The sequence below is a fragment of the Phaethon aethereus genome, assembly GCF_964289735.1.
Source record: "Phaethon aethereus genome assembly, chromosome: 3".
In the NCBI taxonomy this organism is placed as follows: domain Eukaryota; kingdom Metazoa; phylum Chordata; class Aves; order Phaethontiformes; family Phaethontidae; genus Phaethon; species Phaethon aethereus.
In genome coordinates, this window is record NC_138576.1 from 72333461 (window position 1) to 72355052 (window position 21592).

The following is a 21592-nucleotide window of genomic DNA, read 5'->3' on the forward strand; positions in this document are numbered from 1 at the left end:
CTGTTTCTGAAGATGATAAAGTAGGAACTGGAAAAAATATCTAAATGTTCAATAATTCTTAAGTGAGATATCAAATTTGATCTAAAAGTTACTAAGGACTTGGATTGCTCTTACTTTTTTCAGCAGCAGATTCTCCCACAATGAATAATACGCCACAAAGTTGTCTCTTTCTTGTAGTGTCACACTTGTACTGTGATTTTATCCAGATAAGTTACAACGAGATGCTCTTTCAAATTCCTTTGTTTATGTCCAGCAACACAAAGAAGCCTAAAGTTATAGTAGGTACCCAGGGAAATCCACAGTATAAAGAAGTCCTCAACCAGTGCAGAGCTAGCTAAAAAGAAAGCTCTTTAAGCTGTATGTGTGTTGTGGGCTGAATTTGGAAGACTCTAGTTCCTGAGCCTGCCAGAGCCCCTCTATCCATGCACAGTTCTTACAAAGTCTAATCAAACAGCCTGGAGTACAGCAGCCTAAAATCTGCTTTAAATTTTACCAGAGCCAGTGTAGAAGTCCTTGAAACCACAATGTTTTCCACTGTGGTCTAGCGTTGCAGCTACAGAGTAAAGCTGGGGCAAGAAAGATTCTCCTTCATTAATTCCTTCACTTTTTAGCAGAAAATAATTTAATAATCTGTATGCATTGTAATTATGTACCATGCTGGTTTTACATTAAGTTCATCATTCAGTAAACATAAAATTAGTATAAAACACAGTACATCTCTGAAGGAGAATTTCTGATAGATTTCTCTCAAGGAATTGTTCAGTGGTAATGTAATTAGAAATATAAAATAGGACATTTATATGGATTAGACCTTATTACAAAGATAAATTTTCTATTGGCCATGCACTTAGTTATTAATTAGATCCTGCAAACGTATTTATAAAGAATAGCCAAGAAAAAGCCACATTGAAATGTCATTCTGACTTTACCAAGTAAAGTTCAATTTTTGTTCCAGAGCTGAAAAGCAACCTAATTATCTCATCTATGATTCCAGAACCCTTCAGAATATTGTAAATGTGCAAAAGCTATTCAACTGGGCTAAGGCCAGGGAAATGAAATTTTGAATTAACCATTCTTTGGGAGAATACGTATAAATGGAGCCTGAAAGTTACAGAACGTGCAATGCCCAATTAAATTTGATCTTTACAGAATCAAACCCCTTCTCTATGAAAGAAGGGTACATTAAGCACTTGTATTCTCACCTGTACTGAACAGAGAATGAATCACAAATCAAAGAGCGATGACCCAAGTAGTCCACTCAGCTGTAGTTCTTTATTCCTGCACAGCAGTAGACTAATGATCCAGAAGGTAATCCCCGTTGTAATCCTTTAGCTATTAATGAAAGGAGACCCTCAGCCCCTCATTGTCACTGGCACTACACTCTAGCATAGTATTTTAATACACATGACATAAATACACAAATGAGTGCTTGCACGGCTCTCTTCCTTCTTCCTTTTGAAGAATTAATGTTGGTGACAAGCCAGTGTGTAACCTCTACCACTCATTACTCACAGAGCAAGTCAAAGGACATACAGCTGTCTTTATCCCTGTCTCCTTGATAACCCGCTAAGCTTTTGCTGTGAGCTGACCTCCATCTCCCCTTCCTCAGGCTGCCAAGAGCCAGCAAAGGGCCAGGGGAGCCGCTGCCATCACCCAGCCGCCCGGTACCACAGATGACGGAAGGGCAGCATGAGGCGTGCATTTGTCATCTCCCTCAGATGCAGAGTTAAGGAAGCTGGATTAAAAAGTACAGGCTATAGCCACGTAAAAGGATGCATTCAGAGATCTAGGCAAAACGACCTAACAACCTGGGCATCTGCCTGTTTAGGAATCTAGTTTTCCTTTACAGGTGTGTGAGACTGGATTGAGTGGCACCCCCTCCACCCACCCCGAAAAAGGTAACATATTTCAAGCGCTTGATTCTGCTTCCTCAGCTTTTGGAAACTCGGAAATGTTGGAGAAGAAACAAAAAAATTACAGACTGAAAAATCAGCTCTTCCAAGGCCCTCAAAACAGAGGCCCTCAAAAACACTAGTCACTTTTCCAAGATGACTGCAAGAAAGAAGAAACATTCAGAGTAATTTAGTAATTTCGAAGGTGAAGCTGCACCTGGTAACCTGTAATTTAGGAGTGTTAAATGCACTTGGGAACATGAACCCACTGGGCATGGGACTCCAACACAGTCTCAGAAATGGAGAGTAATTTACAGGATGAGACAAGACAGACTTTGCTTCTTCAGCCTAACGAAGCAAAGGCTGGGAGAGAAATGCAGTGTGTAAATACATCTAGGAATACAACTCCCTCCGAAGAGCAATGGTACTCTTAGAATGAGGACACTAGGATGATAACAAATGGTTGGTAAGGTGTCTGTCAAACGTTTAGGCTGCCAGTTAAAAGAAGATTCCCAGTGAGTACAGCCAGTAGATCCAGAAGCTGCCATGCAGCAGCAGAATTAGGGGATAAACAACCCAGCTGTTTTCCTGATAGAGTTTGTTAAGTTAATGAATGGATTTGCATGATGTGAGGTCCTCTGACAGCAAGAGATGATGACCCCTTTCTTCTCAAAGCAAGAGTCTTAAATCTGCAGGGAACAAAACCCATATATAAACTAGGTTTAACACCAGGTACTTTTTCGAAGACACAGTCTTCACCTGCTCTATCTCAACATTTACCAGTTTCTTCTTTCCTACTACATGCTTCGCTTCTGAAGGTCAGAGCTCTGGCACCAGCTATGTAATGCCAAGCGTGACACACTGCTCTGGAAGGAATCACTGGGCAGGACTGAAACCACCAGCACCAAATCTAGAATTTTTCAAACTCCTCTTACTTTTTAACCAAGATTCAATCTTTCTGCATAAATTATATATTCCTAGCTTCATCCTGAAGACTCTTCCTAGAATACAGCAGTTTGCTTTCTATACTCCCTAATAAGAAGCAAAATTGCTTGCTTAAAACAGTGTGCAGATGTTCTGGCTGTGATTATGAGAAGAGGGATTGGCTGAAAGACAAAGATGAAGAGCTGTGTTAGAATAGCAACAAATGGTGATAAGGCATCTGCCAAACATACTTGTGACCACTTCCAGTAACAAGCAGTTCAATAGTATACAAAATAAGCAAAAAATTAGGACTCATCCAGGCTCCATATAAATGATTTCTTCTCTATCAAAAAACTGATGTGCAAGAACTTGACAGCTCCTACCATTTGGCCAAGTGGCAACACCATCAGGTAATTTTACAAGCAAAACTAGAGAACATACTGTTCTGTACTGGTAACGTGCTGTACGTCCTACCCAGTTAGTGGCCTGGCTATTTCATATGCTACTGGCAAAAATTGCTGCTCTGTGTACATTTCCTAAGTAGCAAGGTCTTCACTGATTCATCTCATCTAACAGTAGAAGACAGTGACTGTTTTTAGCTTCTCTTCTGCTTTTCCACCATGCCAAAAAGAGGGTATGTGTCAGATAAGAGCAAATTCTGACTTGACAAATATTGAGTAATAGGATAAACATATTAAAAGGATTTATAGCCCGTGCTTGGAAATAATTTAGGGTCTTAGATCCTGTGGTCTCATTGAAATGTGAAATAGGGTTTCTAAACTCCAGACCAGTTCCAGAAAAGAGCCAGAAAATGGATCTTATGCACCAACCTTACATACACCCTTTTAAATGTATTATCCTATGCAAAACTCCATCTAGTATTAAATAATTCACTTAGTAGGGAAGGACAGGATCTTTATCCTCTTTTTTCCCCCTAATTATTGAAACAACCCCCATTCTTTCCCAAAAACGTGCTTTATTTAAAATATTGTTCTCGCCATGACAATGTTGATATTTAGGTGAGAGAATTTTCTTTTTCTCTGTACCGTTATGATTTATGTCACTTTCAGCTTAATCTTTGAATAATCAGTCATATTTTTATTTACGAATGTCAATCAATTAAGTTATCGAAAATACTTATCCTCACAAGGAAAAGCTGTATTTTCCCCTCCCTACTAAGTGGCCTGCATGTATCCTGTACAAAACTGAAGTAAAACTTTTCCCATTTCTACTTCAAAAGCAGAAGGCACATCAAATTGTTCTTCAGACTTTTTTAAAGACCGATGTAAAAGACCGGTGTCTAGTTTCCTACCTCCAATCCGAAGCCAGCTTGTCAACCTGGCAAGCGATTTGTATGTGACTGTTCCAAAGCAGAAAGGCGAAGAGCTGAAAATCCTGTAGTTGCCTGAGCCAGCGTCGGCCCCGGGAGGCCCCATGTTCTGTTTGATGTATCCAAGGAAAGGTCAGCCTCCTGCGCCAGCCACAAGCCGAATGGGAAGCCCTCGCGGGAAGTCAGGGGCTGTCTGTGAGCAGGACGGGTTGCTCCTGCACATCTGGTTGAGACAGGTTCTCTGCAATACCCGCCTCCACAACGAAGGCCGGCGGTTATTAGGGGGCTGCAGCATCAATTTAGGGTCTGCTGTAATTGTTCTTCTCGAAAACATAGGTATACGTTCATGCACTAGCTTTGCAAGCCACAGGTGACGGTACTAACAAAGAGTGGGGAAGCTTGAGGTAAGTGGAGGAGGGAGGGAGAAAATTAGGGAAAAATAAAAGAGGTAGTGGAAAGCATAGGTAGTAGCACAAGAGGTAGCAGACAGCCTTTTCCATCTACCTTCCCCTAATGCCTTGCAAGCAAATAAATTGTTCCTGTAGACATACATCTCTTCCCAAAACGTCTGTCTTTGGGGAGAAATCAATATCCCTATAAATGAAGTTATATCTATGCTTTGAATCCAAGGTACCCATTTTCATATTTTCAGACAGAAATTTTGTCTCAGACTTTCAGGTGGAACATAATACTCATAGTCCCTCAAACCCATTTAAAGTATCAGAGGAGCTGTTTGGGTTTTATTCATTTTTAATGTGCTTTTACTGGCTGTAATTTTAAAATGTTTTGTCAACTTTTGTAATTCTCACGGTCTTATACACGGTCCTGAGGGTTGCTCTTGGGTGGGTGATGATTGTACAGATGCACACAAGCATGCAAATCCTCTGGGTGGATTCAGGACCAGCAAATATCCCCTTCCAGTGCTGGTAAAGATGCACTTAGAGGTGATTCTGTCCCTTTCTTTAGCAGCTCCATGAGGTAGGTCCAAAAAGCAAAACCCATTCAATAAAACAAAATAAAATAATGACTTCTACCCTCTACGATCACAGGTATTCCTACCCTGTGTTAGAAGTGAAATTCTGGAGAAACATGATGTTTCTTTAACATATACCCCAATAACACCTCACAGTTTTATTCCTTCCTCCCAGGTGGTTGCATTCTCTCTGCCAGTGATGCTCTTCTAAATCTCCCAGGTATTTGTTTTCCTCCCAGCACTCCTCTTGACACTCTCTTTGGAGCTGCCCCTTTCCTTCTCCTAATTAACACAACATTTTGATACCACTCTTGTGATATTTTGCAGATGGGTTGTAAGATTGGTGATGTGTCAGGACTCACTGACAGACTGAAAATTTGTCTCATTCAGTGAAATGTTGCAATTTTTAATTCAACTTTACCATTTAACCTTACCATAACGACTTGCCTGTGGAACCGAGGTGAACAAAGTTACAACTTCCACAATTAACTCGTCTCAATGCATTAATTGGGCCTTATATCTCCTACAGAATGTCAAAAGTTGCTATGACAAGTTAAAAGCCATCCTTTAACACAAATACTAACTCAGGTATATTATTCTGGAGGATAGTATCTCTCAGTGATAGGTTTTGCTAAAATGTACATAAAATTTAGCATGTCTTTTAGACTGCCTCTATTTGCTAAGCCTCTGAGGAAGCTATCACAGTATTATTTTAGGGATAATAATTAAGGTATTAATTTTGTATTTTAATATATTATATATACGATTTCCTAATAAGCACCCCTTTTTTCTGTAACCTGCTCCATCTCCATTGTAACAGAGGAAATACATGTTCTAAAGTTCTGCAGTTTTCTATGGAGAACGAAGTACTGGGGAGATTAAACATTAGACATGGAAGAGAAGCTCTTCCATCATATGCCTTATTGGTAAACTGGAAATAAATAAAAAAGGTAAATTTATTTACAAAAAAAATTATTCTGGAATTGTGGAGTCAAAAGTTTGATCTCTCTAATTTTTGTTACTCTAAATTGAGTGAGTGAACATTATGTATTATTTAAACAAAAAGTTATGTGTATGAAGACCATATGCAGCTTTGCTTCTGGTTAATTTTTTTAACTTTTTTTTTAAAGATGACTTATCACAGAAATCCTAACAAAGTTCAAATTACACCGAAGAAAACTTCCAATTAAGTACTAAAGCATCAGTCTGTTGGTACCCTTCAAGTATTTCCAAAGCCACTTTTGGACTCAAATTTTCATAATAAGATAGGCATTTAGAGTCGACCACCATTAGATGATCACTTTTCAAGAGAAGATTTCAAAATTACATCCAACTTTTGTGAACCATTCATTGGCTTAGGCTAAAATAAATTCTGTCAAGGCTAGGTAGAAATAGCAATTATAGCACTTGATCTGTGTAAGCTGGTTTTCTTTTGACATGCAGTTGCCAATGTTCAAAAAAATTGCAAGTAAGGTTACATATTTATGAGAACTAGTCCACATAAATCTCAGATTTTATCATGTTTGAAGCTTCCTTCTAAATGAGAACAGCAAACTTCTAAGTGAAACTTGTAAATCAGTTTTATCACTGCCTATGTGTGCATATGTATGATATATAAATGTACTTGAAATTCCAAATTGAACTTGTAAGTAGGTCTGATAAGATTTTCTACTTCAAATTTCATCTCTTTCTAGGAGGTGGGAGGGGAGTCATGGGAGTGTTATGGCTGGTATCATGCATGAATATGGATTTCATATGTTGTGTATGCAGTACCACACACTTTCCTTACTGCACTGGAACTGTCGGTCCTTACAACAGTAAATAACTCTTTAGAAAATAATCCAGTTGGTTAAATTTACAATTTTAATAGAACACAACCAGATTATGTCGCAGCAACAGTGAACCAGCTGCAAATTTCCAGTTGAAATGGGATCTGGAGGCTTACTTGCTTGTCTTTCTGATACAGCATAGTATACCTCAGTTGAAAAATAATGTCTTCCTCTATTACTGTAGTGGAGACAGGACTTACTGGCACCTCTACTCTTCCAGGTACCTGCAGCACTGATTCAAACCCGTAATAGTTTGCTGTGATAATAAAATGGTTTATTGTCTGCATATTCTCTAAATTACATTAATTCTGAAAAAATAGTAAAGTGCCTTCAGATCTACTTTATATGTAAGGAATAGTTTCATCATCAAAGCTACAGACAATTAAATGTAGAATAACCGTTGACTTTAGGCATCAAACGAATCAAGGGATAGCATTCTTTGCATGTTTGTCAGCTCCTGACCATCCAAAACACAAGTGAAAATAAAGGATACATTTCTGGTCTTAATATAATTTGTATATTGTGAAATATTAAAAATGTGAACAGATGGGAAAGATGCTGCTGGAGGTAAAATAATTTCTAACGCTTTTTCATTTTCTCTAGTTGCTTGGTAAGCTGCTAGGAAAGCATTCCCTTTTGCTTAGCAGTAAACTTCAGAGATCTTTGTAATGCAGTTTTACACACTTTGTGCATTCTTTTCCTCATGTTTTTACACTTATTTATGAAGCTATCTGGAAATGTATCCCTATTATGATAGAGCCTTATCTGAAGTTGTACCACACCTACAATAAGCCAATTAATTAGTAATGATGGGCTCTTGTCAGCTGCACACTCATTTTCAAATGAATTTATTGAAGTAAAGGATTTACAGCATATGGACTTACAGACTTCTCATGAGTTAAACTGGCATCCTTATGTACAGCTTTCAGTAGAGAACTCTAGAGTAATATTTACAATGTAAATATCAACTTTTATTACATAAGAAACAAATATATCACAACTTTCACTTCACAACATATTTGTTCTGGTTTGATGACTAAAGTCATCTCTTTGAAATACTATGTGGAACTCAAAAATAGCTTGTTCTCGTCATAGACTTTACCAGGTGTCCTTCAGAGGTCCTGAAAAGCAAAGGAGAAATACGTTTTAAAAGTAATTTTCGTAAGCAGTCGCGTCACGAGGTGTATAAAAGCGGACAGCGGACAGGAGTAGCATTTGATATAAAAGAACTGCTGCGCTTGGGTCCGACAAGCATGAGATGGAGCTATTCACAGGAGCTTGGTGGCCATTACAGCCCGCAGACCAGGCTGTAGGAAGACGAAGGGAGGCTGAAGGGTTAGGCAAAAACGTTACTGCACATTGGCCTACAGTGCAGAACATCTCACTTTGAGAACAACCGTGTCCTTGAAATGGATACAAGAATTCAGGTTGCTTGATACACGCTACCTCAGCGACTGGGCACGGCGATAACATGACCAGTAGCAGTCAATACCGAGTAAGCCATTCGCCTATAGGGAGATCTGGATCCTCAGTACAGTCCATAAAAAGGGAAAGGATCGAAAATATTTCCAGGGAGACGCCCGCGACCTGCTGCACCACTACCCCCTCTCACTTAGTCAATGCCAGAAGTTTTAGAAGGTTCAGAATCCAGGAGCAGACATTTTTGCAATAATCTTGCCTAGAAAGAACATTTCTTTCCTGAATCCCATCACTTACAAATTGTTTTGTTCCTTGAGGTGTAAGCAGTTTATGTCCTTTCTAATCTTTGGGAACTTAAGAGGGACTACCACGTTTGTGGAAAGGAAAAGAACATTTTCTTTCAGTCTTGGAAGGAAACAACAGTTTGGAGAAATGTGTTTTCTTTTATCGCCCTCCCCCCCCCCCAAAGTTATCTTCAAGAGTAGCCTTTTTTCTTACTTTTAGCTGATACACAGCTGAATGCCAAAAACCATCCCCATCATCAATTTCGTAACACACTTTTGAGAAGACCAAGCCTGATTCACTTCTACATTACCCTTCCAATTTTATGTCCCTGCAAGTGCTGTGATGTAGAAGCGTTTACATCTCAGTAAACCAAAGAAACATATTTCTGAACGATTTTAGAAAAATAATAGTAGCTAAATGGAAAAAAAGTATCTGCAATATTTGCATGTCAGATGATCCCTCTGCAGACACCTTAGATGGGAGTCAAGTGCTTTCTTAATGCCTAGGGTTCGTGTTGCTGATCCTCTTAGTTCTAGGGGCAAACTCCCTTCTAATGAAATAGATGTTAAACAAAATGTGCAGCTTTTTTTTAATTAAAAGAAAAACCTTTGAGTTTGTTTTCTGAAGAAATAATAATCTCTGAAATTAAAAATGAGTCAATTCTGGTTTTATGCTGCTGTGCACACAAGTCAAAACACCCAAGTGAGTTAGGTGCATTATTAATACGCCATTAATAGGAATTTAGTGCCATTTAATTAGGAATTTTCAATAACAGTAATCATGGGATAACTTAATTATTGTTATTAAAATTATTATTATATTCAGACACAATCCCTATAGAAACATGCAGTGTTTCATGGAACATGGCTCCTTCCCAGATGATTCTGCTTTTCTGATAGGTCACACTTCATGTATGAATAATCTCATTTTATGGGTAAAGTCAAGTAATAGGTAGCAAGAGGAGAGAAAATCTGGGCATACCAGCGGGAGGTGGCTCAGCAGCTCATCTACAGAATCATAGTTTTCTGAAAAGGAAGGTTCAAGAAGTTCTGCTTCATCTCGAAGTTTAGCGGGGTTTAGCTCCTCCTGGCTGGTGTGGATCAGAAACATGTTTTATAGCTCTCAGAAGAAAAAGCAAACAAGCAAGCAAAACTTTCTTCTAGCTGTATCTATTGCCCATTTTGTTACACTTATACCGAAGTGTTATGAATCACATGAAATAGCACGTTTAATGGGTGAAGAGCCATGATATTTAAAAGCAGTTGTCTAAATGAGCAAATACACAAACAGAATATAAGTTCTGCAAAAACATACGCTGGCACTGCTCACCTATACTGATTAGGACACATGGTCTTTCTGGGACTTCTAAATTTTCATTTTATGTGTTTACTTAAAGGCAAATTTTCAACAAATAGTGCATTTTCTTTATAATATTGTTGTTCATGTTCCATAGCTCTGTGGATTTTTCTTTAAGAGGCTTTTTTATAAATGAAACCATTTTAGGAATCTGTCAGATGCTTTTTAAAATTGCCAGATGCTGTCTCCTCTTTATTCTTTAATTCTAATCTGATTGTAGTGTCTGTTCCAGTCTGGAAGAAAACGCTGTCTGTATTTGAAAATCATGTTATAAACTATGTTATAAAGTCATTAATGTTCATTGCCTTTTGTTTGTCATCTCTTTATACATACACGGGTATAAATCTTTTCTGCCTTAATACCATACAAGTATGGAAACAATATATATTTGCTTTCTCGTAGTACCTTCTTTTTCCAGTTAAAACTGAATTTAAGTATTTCTTCACAGCCATTTGCTTTCGAAAGCGGCTGTAGTTGTCAGTGAAGACAGCGTCAGAGTGGCGTTTGACAGGACTGTCCTGGGAGCTGGCAATACAATAATTACAAAGAAAAAATTAATAGACGATATCCATTTAAAAGAAGATGCCATTAAATGAGTGAAACAAACTTTACAGTGTTGATTAAATCAAATAAAATCAATTTTCATTTCAGTTGTCATTTCCAACTATGACTTTGGAACTTTCTTTCTTCTGTTGAAAAGAAGCCACTACTTCTATTTCTTACTAGCTATTTTAGTAATAAGGATCAAATTTTAAGGAACGTATTCAGTTTTTTTGGGTACACCTTCCACTGATTTCTTTCTTCTGCTCAACTTAATGATTTCTAGAGTCCCTGTCCCAGGAATTCTGCAGGATCAAATGGCAGAGCATGGATTTCACGACTCACTCTTGCCTGTTCTCATAGTCCAGGTTACTCTTTTTAATAAACTGATTTTATTCCGATTTCTATCATTTGCATCAATATATTTCAGTAGTACAATGCCAAGGTGCCCACTGGTTTAAGTCACAGTAAGCTCTTAAAGGACCTGGTCACTGTTCATACCGAACTCCATGAGGACAGAGCCTGCCTCTGAGGAAAGCAAGAGCGTAGCATCGCACACTTAGCTACAAATGCTTGCTTTAAGGATGTATCAGGAGACAAAACACACCCTGTGAAATCCAAACTTGGAGATCTAGTTTTCATGCACGATCTTGGGAAGCCTCAGTGTGTTCTGCTTTAAATGATCTATGTTAGTTTATAGCATATGAGAAACTGGCATTATATGTTCTGGAACAAAGGCAGCATTGACATAAATGCAGGACCTAATTTTCACTCGGCTTTTGAGCATATGAAGTAGGCACTCAAAGGAACTGTCATATTGGGTCAGACCAAAAGTATTCTACTATTCCATTCCCAAGACTGCCCAGTAGCTGCTGCTTAGGGATGTGGAAACAAGGGGAGTATTCAGTGATCCTTCCCAGCATCCTGAGACCGTTAGTTTTTGAACGTCCTGGTCTGGAAGTTGCATCCAGATCCCTTGTCTACGGATTTGCCTCATTCTTTTTCGAATCCTTCTAGAATGCTGCTCTCCCAAATGTCTGGCAATAGGTTCTACAAATGAAAAAAAAGCATTCCTTTTTATGTTCACTGTAACTTCATTGAGCATTCCCCTGTTGTTACTTAAGTACTGAGTAATCAATCATTTTGTGTTTGCTTTTGCCATTCATCCACCAAGCTAGTAAAAACACTACCAGAGAAAAAAAATTATCAAATTGGCATGGTAATCATTATAATATTGCCAGTATTTATTATCAGTGCTATGTGCAGTGTCTGTTGCTCTACCCCTCACAGCTGTATTGGGAATAAATTGTAACGTATTCATTTAGTAACAAATACCACTAAGTTGTTATATAGGATTTTCAGCTCCCCCATCATTATATCAGTTTCTCTTTCATTATCTCTAAATTGCAAAAATGAGAACTTAGGTACAGAAGGGTAAAAAATTGCCAATGAAGCCAGCTAGGAAAAAAACTCTACCTAATGTAAGTGTCACCTCACCTAACTCGTTTTCTAATAAGCGAATGCAGATATCTCTTCACAGCAAGTTTAGCCAAAAGATGGCTGTAGACACTGGTGAAAATTCCATCAGCATGCCTTGCATTTCTGAAATGGACAATAAATAAACTCTACAATACAACCTGGGTTCATATCATTTTGATAACTTTAATTTTGTAAACATACTGCTTTGCTTAAGTTATCTATTATACATATTAAATTAAGCTAATTTCATAAGATAACTTCCAGATTTTCACAATATATTTTTTAGCCCTTCTTGGGAAGTGAATGAATTCATCATGCCAGAACGGCAATGCAATCGACATTTCTGCAGACACTCCTACTACTACCAGTACTCAACCAGAGGCTATGTGGGTTTTTTCTCTAACTGATTCTTCCTTTCCAATTTCTGAGTTTGAAAATTTGACCGATCTTTTGGCATAATTCAACCAGTGCATCACCATTTGCATTTATGATAACAAAAAAACTCACCTATCAATAATTCTTGACAGATCAAAATAGAATTTCTCATTTTCAGGTAGTGTGTTCTGCAAAATGTCTGATTCAGACTTTAATGACCCGTGGGCATGGTCAGGTTCACCGGCTGCATCAAACGGCATTCTGTTTCCCAATCTGTTGGAGAAGGAAACGGTGTGAAGTACAGCTGGCTGAGGACATGCAACACTTCACTGCAGCTTACATTGGGGCTTGCGTCAAAGTGCACATCTCCCTACTTCAGCCTGCAAGGCTTTTTAAAGCAGTCTGGATAAAAGAATCACTTTCAGGTGTGAACCATGCTCAGTGATAGAGTCATCGACATAACAGACCCTCGTCTCTAATGCATACTTTCTAGATATACGTGGTCATTGTACACAGTTTATCACAGTGCATAATGTATGGGAATTACAGCCACACAATGAAGCCTTTCATAACAGCTGTATTTTATATAAATGATTACCAGCTTCCACCCATGCAAAGTGAAAACAGTTCCTGTGAAGTACTTACCTTCCAATTAAGACTTAAAATCTGCATTGAAACGCAGTATGAAACAGTTCTTATGCCTTCTCTAAAAAAGTAAATACACCCTCAAGAACTTCAAACTAAATATGAAGTGTGGTCATGTACCTCTACAAGGTTTTATTCTCTCGTGTTTAAACTAATTTGCTAGTTGCAAGTTAAAAAAGGTTCATTTTTAATCTTTTAAAATGTATCAGAGCAATTGCTCTGCATAAACCGATTTACAGTTACTTCACATTTTCGTAAACTGCTGTTTCTTATGATGTGTCATATTTTATCAAGGGCAATCTGACTGCACAGAAGTAGTTTGGCATCAGACATTTCTTCTAGCTGCTCTTACGTCCTGCGGCAGACAACAGGCTCCCATCACTAGAGTAAATCCCTGCATGCGATGATGTGCAAAAAATCCCATACTAAAACGAGGATAAGCTATTGTCCTTGTAATTTTACAGTCATTGTAACTCAGTATTACTTGTATATCTGAAGCACGTAACACTTCTGTCTGGTAGAAAAAGTAAAGTTGTTGTGTAAAATAAACCAGCTCAAGTCACACCTTTTGAAAATCAGTCTCTGTGCTGTTTTGCTATACTGTTTTTCATTGGTCTTTTTACACTTTACGTTCCTCTTACCTAAATGTAAAACGTAACTTTCTGCCACACGATTTAATTTAGTTAGACAACTAATAACGGCCTCAAGAATTCAAAGCATGCAGCAGTGCCAACACGACACACCAGCCCATATGGACCCCTTCCCCTCGTTCATGATTTAGGAATTTTTAGTATGTTCGGTTTTGCCCGTGTATGTCTCTGCCTTTTAAAAGATGCATCCGCCTAGCTGAACGTCGGAGGTAGAGGAGCTTTCCCGCAAGAAAAGCCCTTTTGAGGAGCACGCATCACATTTTAACACGCATCCCCTCCGCCACCCACATATGCGGTGGTCATGGCCCTCCGGCTCGCGGGGCAGCGCTGCTGCTGGTGCCTCGGAAGGTGCCGGTGCGCGCCTTGGGGCGGTGAAAGGGCAGGTTCGCCGGGCACCGGCTGGGCTTGGCCGGGCGTGCTTCACCCGAGTCTCGGCGCGGAGACGCGCACCCGCCGGTTCCCCAGCAAGCACTCCCCACCGGGAGCGCCGCGCTGGCCCACTCGGCCTCCCGGCGCGGGGCAAGCCCAGGCGGGCCGGCGCGGCGCGGCGCGGCGCGGAGCGCGGCCCTTACCGCGGGACGGGGGCGAAGGCGGCGCCCCGCGGGGGCAGCGCCCGCGCCCGCCAGCAGAGGGCGCTGAGGAGGGCGAGGGCGAGGAGGAGCGGGGAGGCGCCGCGATGCTCCATGGCCGCCACCTGCGGAGGGAAGAGCGCAGCCGTCACCGCCCGCCCCGACCGGCCCTGCGCTCGGGCCCCGGGGCTTGGCCTCGGGCCGCGGAGCAGCCGCCCCAGCCCCGGCCCCGAGAGGCGCCCGCCGGCAGCGGGGTCGTCGTGGCGGGGGAGCTGCCGGCGGGCGGGGAGAGCTTGCGGCCCCGAAGGCGACCCTCGGCCCGGTGCGGGGGGCAGCGGCGCCCGGGGTTTAGCGACATTGAAAAAATACATATATTTTTAAAGCGGTAAAGAGGAAGGGTCCCTCTCCGGCTGCCTTGGGCGGTCAGACCCGCTGTCCGGCACCCGACGGCCGGGGCGCCTTCCCTGCGGGTCTGGGAGGGGAGCAGAGGAGGGGGACGCGGGGACTCCCTCCTCATCCGCTGGAAAGTTGCCGCTGCGGCGGAGGGGAAGTTACTCACGGAGCGGCGAGTCCGTCGGTGGGGCTAGCTGGGCGGGCGCGGAGCGGAGCGCTGCACTGCTGGGGGGCTGCGCCCTGCCCCACTGCGCGGCTGCCGGGGCGGCGGCGGCAGAGGAAGAAGAGGAAGAAGAGGAGAGCTCCGTCTCGCCGCGCGCTCTGAGCTGCCCGCCGCACCGCCGCGTTTTATAGCGTTTACACGTTTCTGCTTCCGAAGAAGCAATCACGTTACTGGGGAGACGTCACTCTTCCCAAGGGGCCGGTCGCTTTGTTCAGGACAGTCAGAGACTTACATTTAACTCATGAGCAGCCGCGCACCCTACCTCTTCCCACCTCCTCCCCCCTCCCCGCCGTTATTAGATTTATATTAATGAGTTAGTTTTGCGGGGAGCAGGTCCCCGTCGGCAGCGTGATTCCGCCTGGCAAAGCAGGAGAGCAGGCAGCTGGCGGGCGCTGGGGAGACAGGCCACGCCACGCCGCGCACCTCTGCCCGCACCCGCGGCAGCCAGGAGGGGAGCTGGCTGCACCCCTCGGCGCCCTTCGCTCCCACCCCGAGTGCTTCCCTGCGGAGCCCTCGCCGGCCCCGGGGTTGCTCCTTTCCGTAGCTCTTCGCCGGTGTTTTCAGGCTGAGCCGGTGCCTCTCTGTACCCGCACACGGCCGGCCCTGCCGGAGGGCAGACGGGCAGGCAGGGGCTGCGCGGCGGGGAGCTGCTCTTAGAAACAAAATCTTTCGTCGGGCTTTATCTTTATTTTAGTTTACCAGTCTTTGCTTTTGCGTTTAAACTGTGTGTGTTGGTGGGAAACGGATCAGCCCCCGCAGCCAAGCACGGCTTGGTGCACGCACGCACCGTCGGTGCTTGTAACCGTTCCGCCGATGCCGGCGCCGGCGCGCAGGGAGCGCGGCTGGAGCGCGCGTTAACCCGCCCTGAGCGGGAAGAGGGTCAGCTCTTCCTTCTACCGTGTCTCAAGCCTCAACCCCTCGGGGCTGGGGTCACTGCCACAGCAAGGGAGAATCAGAGAGTTTCTCCTTCGAATTTTCCCTGTCTCAGGGAGACCCGTGGGCAGGGGCGACAGCGGGCGCGGGACCCGCGGGCGGGCAGGGCTGCTCCTGCGCCTCAGCGTCGCACGGCGCCTTTCGATTCCTGCCCTGAACCACCTGCCAAAGAATGGCGGCAAGAATTTCAGCTGAAAAGGTCGTTACTCTCTTTTCTTTTTCTCCCCCCCTCCTTGAGCTTTTGTGCCTCTGATCCCCCTACTCGGTAAGTAATGCTGGTACCAAATCCATACAGACGGTTTCACCATTTCTTCTTACTTCTAATAAGTTTCTCTGTTCCATGTTTCACTAAAGGCTAGGCAGGCTCAATGCTGAAGATTCTGCGATGCTTAATCACATTTTCTAATTCAGTTACATAAAAAATTAAGTGAATTAGATTTAAAATGCCTGGAAATTTGTTTCTGGGATGTCAGTTGTGACTAAAACCAGAGTTCCTGCAGTAGTCTAATTTCAGGAAATTTTCCCCTTGTTACTACATAACGAGAGGTCGAAGAAGCAATTCTGCTCTGGAATGGCGAGAGGAGCATCGATAGCATCGTATTCCCCTCACCCCTCAGAAATATCTCAGCTAGGGCGTACAGGCATTGTGCTGTAGGCATGACCTGGGAAAGTTCAATGGACTTCACCCAAGTGCTTGAAAGAAGAGAGAGGAGAAACCCATCTCCTGGGTGGCATAAAGACGCATGGCCAGGGTGCTGCAAAGGCTGCGGAGGCCCAGCCTCCTGGCCCGGAGTGGCGAGCAGCAAGGGGGAAAGGTAGCTCTTGGACCAGAGGGCATGGGCAGCCCATGGCCCCGCTCCTCAGCCCTCTCCTCAGCCCCTCTCCTCAGCCCCACTTTTGCCGAGGGTGCCGTTGCGGGAAAAGCCCAAACGCTGCCAGCAGCAGGAACCAGAGAAGAAAGGAAAAGTTTCTTTTCAGCACGCCTGGGCTAGCGCAGCCTGGATAGGGTTCTCTCACAGGAGTCCTTCTGGCTCAGTCCCTGGAGGGGAGGAGGCCAGCCGCCACTGAAATCTAAGGTATATATGTGTATATATATGTGTGAAAAACAAGTCTGTTACCAGTTACTACGTATATGCTGCTGCTGTGAGGAAATGTGTATAGGCTGCACTGCCAAAAAAATTTGAGAATTGCTATGGTAAATAGTAATTTTTACCATACCATACCATACCCACTTATTTAACATGTCTTAGTAAATCTGGTTTGTTGCAACTCTGTTCCCCTTTTCGCAGGTAGTACACTAGGTTGGAGAAGGGAGTGACATACTGTAGGGATGGCTAAACTGGCATCAGAACCCCATTAAGGGTGGTGGTATTACTGAAAAAAACCCTCTCCATAGCCCCTTTAGTGATCTGAGTGATTTTTAGTGCATCTAGTGTTACAATACCATCTATTTTCCCTATTCTGTAGACAAGAAACTGAGTCATAGGGAGATGAAGTGGATTCCCCTTGTTTACCCAGGAAATCTCCCGTGGAGCTTTGAATTGACCCCAGATGTCCCGAGCACTTTTCAGTGGTACTAACAATTGCCTGCATTTCCCTTCAACACCCTACTGCACCCACCACCTCCTACTCTTCAATCAAGATAAACTGAAGCAGAGATGCTACCTCACCCTTTCTCCTTAGTCCTTCCTCTCTTTTTTCAAGAGGATTTTCATTGAGGGAGGTTGTTTTTGAATGACTGAGAAGGGCTTGGGGTGGCAATCCAAATTCTATCTTTTCCAACATTTTTTTTTTCCTGAAGCTTATATACAGTGTTATTTCCACATCATTTGGAGATGTTTTGATATGAGCAAGTAATTAAAAAGAAAATAATGCTTTATAAACAGACAGATGGAGAAAAGCCCCTTTTCTGTAGGAGTCTTTAGTGAGTCCTCTAAGATCTAGGTAAATGGACCCTTTCTGGATGGTAACTCCTACTGTCTTCTACTGACAGAAATTCTACTCTTTCAGAAGAGTGTCACTTAGAAAAAAATAGTGCTTGGGAGCTTTTCCAGGATAATAATTAGACACAGGCAACTCTTGGGAAGTCAAGTATTTTGCAGTGGCTCTTGCAGGAATCCTGATGCATAGCAGCTCCACATTTACTGAACCTTCTATCTTTGGTCTATATGTCATCAAATATCTTTTGGTTACTCTTCACTCTTGCTTTATTTTCTTTGATGTTCCACATAACAAAAAAAAAGGGCTATAATCATAAAATGGCGATATTTGGGAATGATTGAAAACCAATTAGACAAGACTGAGCAAAGAGCAGAAGCTTGTCTGAAAGTTTATCTCACCATTTATATACAAATTTGTGTGATGTATATATAAATCAAGTATTACCTAAAATAGCTACATCATCTGGGGGAAAGAGATGTAGGAGTTTTTAGGTTTGTTAGTTGGATTTGATTACTATTTTCAGCATGTAAAACTGTGCTGAGATTGATGAGCTAAAAAATCTCTTAAAGCCAAATCCTTAGATGAGAGAAATCTGGTTATTTCCATGGAGGACCTGCTTAGCATTTACCAGATTCATCATGTAATTGTATTTTAAAAAGAGAAATTACATCAGCAATAGTAATATAGTTTTACTTTGGAAAAAAAAAGAAAAATAATAGAAGAGTTGTTTTAGGACTTGCGTATTATATCAGAAAAGGAAACTTCTACTGACTCATGAGCTCTGTCTCACGAATCACTGGGTCTGCAGAATCTCCCTTGTGCATTACAGCTCATGTTCCTGTAGATGACTTCAGAAACTCTGCCTTTGATCCCATAGCCGTATCACATTGATCCATGAGTTTTTAGAGCTTATAGAGCAGATTGATGGAGCGCTACCATTCAGCAGCTAGCAGAACAGCTTTTCCAACTTCCAGAAAGAGATAAGAGAAAAAATGTCAAGAAACTGTATATGAAGAGTAAAAAGTACAAATAAAAAGTGATAAACTAACCTGCCCTTCTCTAATTCTTTGATGTCATGATTAGCATAATCTCCAGTTTCTGCTCTTAGCACCCTGTTGCATTTCTGGGTCCCACTCTCCCATAAACATTCATATTCCTCAGTATCACCTGGTTGGGAAAAAATGGATGGGGTCACTTGCTGAAACTCAAGACAGCTTCACTGTCTTTGCAGCTATCTCTGAATGCTTCTCAGGATTAAAAAGGAGAAAACCATCAGTTCGTGCTTTTAGGTACATTTTATTTCAAAAGCACAGTCTCTGTTCCATCATACCTTTAGCCTGAGTCAGTTCTACAGATTCAGAATGTGATGGTAAACAGAATAAAACACAGACAAATACTTTGCAGTTGAAAACTCATGACTTGCCTCCTGCAGCAGAAACATTCAGCAGAAGAGTGCTTGTCTCCTCAGTTCCCAGGCTGGGACGGGAGGTCACGCAGCTGGAACGAGGGAACCTTCATTTCCTTTCTCACCCCTCTTGAGCCCTGCTTTCAGGTCACAAGTGTGGATCCTCAGAGCAGAGTCATTAACTGGAGTAAACTCCTCCAACAAGTAAATTATATTAGCAAACATGCCTACTATGTACAACAATTGTACAGGTCTCTCCTGTTCCAGGCGGTACCTTTGCACGATAACTCTGTGTCATTTGCACAGAAAATTACATTACAATGTTCAAAATCAGTCTTCAAAATCACTGGAACATTTGGATTATACCCACGACTCCCAAGCACTCTTCCACCTCTTGCATTAGTATGTCCTGACATGTCATTAACACAGACATGTTTAATTAAAACTTCCCAGTGGATACCATGATGTGCAAAAGGCATGCAGGTGAGCTACTGACTTCAGTGGTCTTTTCCCCCTGTCTATCATGCCATCTAGGAAGACTCCTATTGCTTGTAGTTTAGTTCTATGTTTTCATATCCCCTGCTCCCTCATCCCAAAGTGCAATCTCAGCTTCTCTCAAGGAATCCAAAGCAGTTTGGGATAGACATTTTGTTCTCCAGGTGTTTATGCTGTTTGGTATGTGCTTGAACTACTACTACATATCCATCTGGTTCATGGTATGCAGCCATCCTAGAAATGTCAGTCTGAATTCCTTTCATTCTTTAGTACGGGTGTGATGTTTTTGCCACCCCCCTCTCAATATCAGACACATGTATTCTGCCCTCATTTTTCAGGAAGATCCATGACTATGCAAGATATAACTGAAGCTTTAGTATTTCTGGTTTTCTTTCAAACCAATCTCCTTTCAATGCTTCACGCAATTTGTTTAAATGATTTCATTCACCTTAAAACCCAGAAAATCACACGGTAGTACAAAGCTTGTAGGCAGAGTAGTTTCTGGTTTGGTCATGTTGGGTGTTCTTTGTTTTTAACAAGCTATCAGAAATGTGTGCTATTCCTACCAGCACTCTTATAATCTTCAACCTTCAGCAAAGGATCAGATGATGTTTTCATCACCTGAAATGTGTTCCTCCTCCTGCAGCTGCCCCAGCCCATTCTTCTTCTCTGCAAACCTAAAATAACCTCTGTATATGTCAAGAACGTATGTCTTTAAGATGCCGCAGCATTCATACTCAACTTCCCACCCATTTTCAATGAACTCTTTACTTCACAGAGTTTCGAGGTTTTCTACATAAATCAACATGTCTGTATAAAACTGGATTTTCTATGGTGAACCTTTGAAAAATAATTTTATTTTTCATGGTATTCCAACATATGTAGGTTTCGCTAAGCTAATACCTAATTATCTAAACAGATATTAAGAACAATCTTTCAAACCCATGTTCCTACTTTTTCCCCATGCTTTCGGGCCTGTCACCTGTACTCTGATACCTTACGGATGTCCTTTTGCCTCTACCTTTACAAAACATGTACAAAATGGAAATAACCTCCAAAATCCCTTCAGATTACCTGTTAAAAGTGAAACCCATGCAACAGTGCCACAGTGGAGCTCAAATGTGAGACGGAAAGCTTGATGGCAAACATGCCTGGGGCACCTTATCTTAATCTCATTCACTGTTGACACTCATCTTATGGGGTTTGGCTGCAAGTTTATCAGAAGCTTGGGGAATCCAAGAAACTAATGACGCTAATGGCTAGGAGCACATCTCTAGATGCAGCCGGGCTGTTAAAAGTCCCTTTGCCTTCCTACCTACTTCCTATACTGACTGAAAAAAAACCATGAAGTATCAGAGAATTTAGTCCATTTATACATTTGTAACTGTATGATTGGAATCTTTCATGAAATTTCAAAATTTCATACCATATCACCTGTGCTGAAAGGACTGGGATACTTCTGCAAGTTTGCATAGATCCTTTTCTCTGTGTATAGTACAGGATCCTGGTTCTAGACTCTGTGGTCAAATTATTTTTGTGTTCCCCAGTGAACATTGCTGCTGTTGCACTGTCTGGAAGCTTGTGAGAGCAGATGTATCATCTCAGGATATAGAAAAACACATGTCAGTTAGGCTGGAAGGCACATCTTAAGATGCTAATTATGCCAGGATAACTTCATCCCTTGAACTGACCTAATCATCACAAGTTCTTTATTTACCAAGCTGAAAAAAGCAGCCATCTAAAAGCTACAGCAGAAACAGCTAAAATGCTCCAGTCTCAAGCAATTACCACTATTGTCTTCATGGAAAAAGAGCTGAGAGAGGTTTTCTAAAACTGTCCATGTGTATAAAGGGCATAGTGTAACGTGCTGTCTCTTAGCACTACTCTAAGCCTAATGGACGTTATTATGGCTGTGAAAATCTATATTCACATTTAG

General features: G+C 41.9%; 1 protein-coding gene across 1 annotated transcript in view; it reads right to left on the reverse strand.

Moving 5' to 3' along the window:
- The window catches only part of VIP (vasoactive intestinal peptide), a gene marked incomplete at its 3' end in the record, with an annotated part of 37346 nt that extends 22816 nt beyond the window's left edge, over window positions 1-14530 (reverse strand). The window contains exons 1-5 of the mRNA XM_081998548.1: window positions 14270-14530; window positions 12535-12675; window positions 12046-12150; window positions 10414-10533; window positions 9634-9742 (exon numbers count right to left, since the gene is read on the reverse strand). Of these exons, the coding sequence (XP_081854674.1) occupies window positions 9634-9742; window positions 10414-10533; window positions 12046-12150; window positions 12535-12675; window positions 14270-14382 (588 nt within the window). The 5' untranslated portion in view covers window positions 14383-14530. The remainder of the gene's footprint in view (window positions 1-9633; window positions 9743-10413; window positions 10534-12045; window positions 12151-12534; window positions 12676-14269) is intronic.
- Between the last annotated feature and the right edge of the window lie 7062 nt (window positions 14531-21592).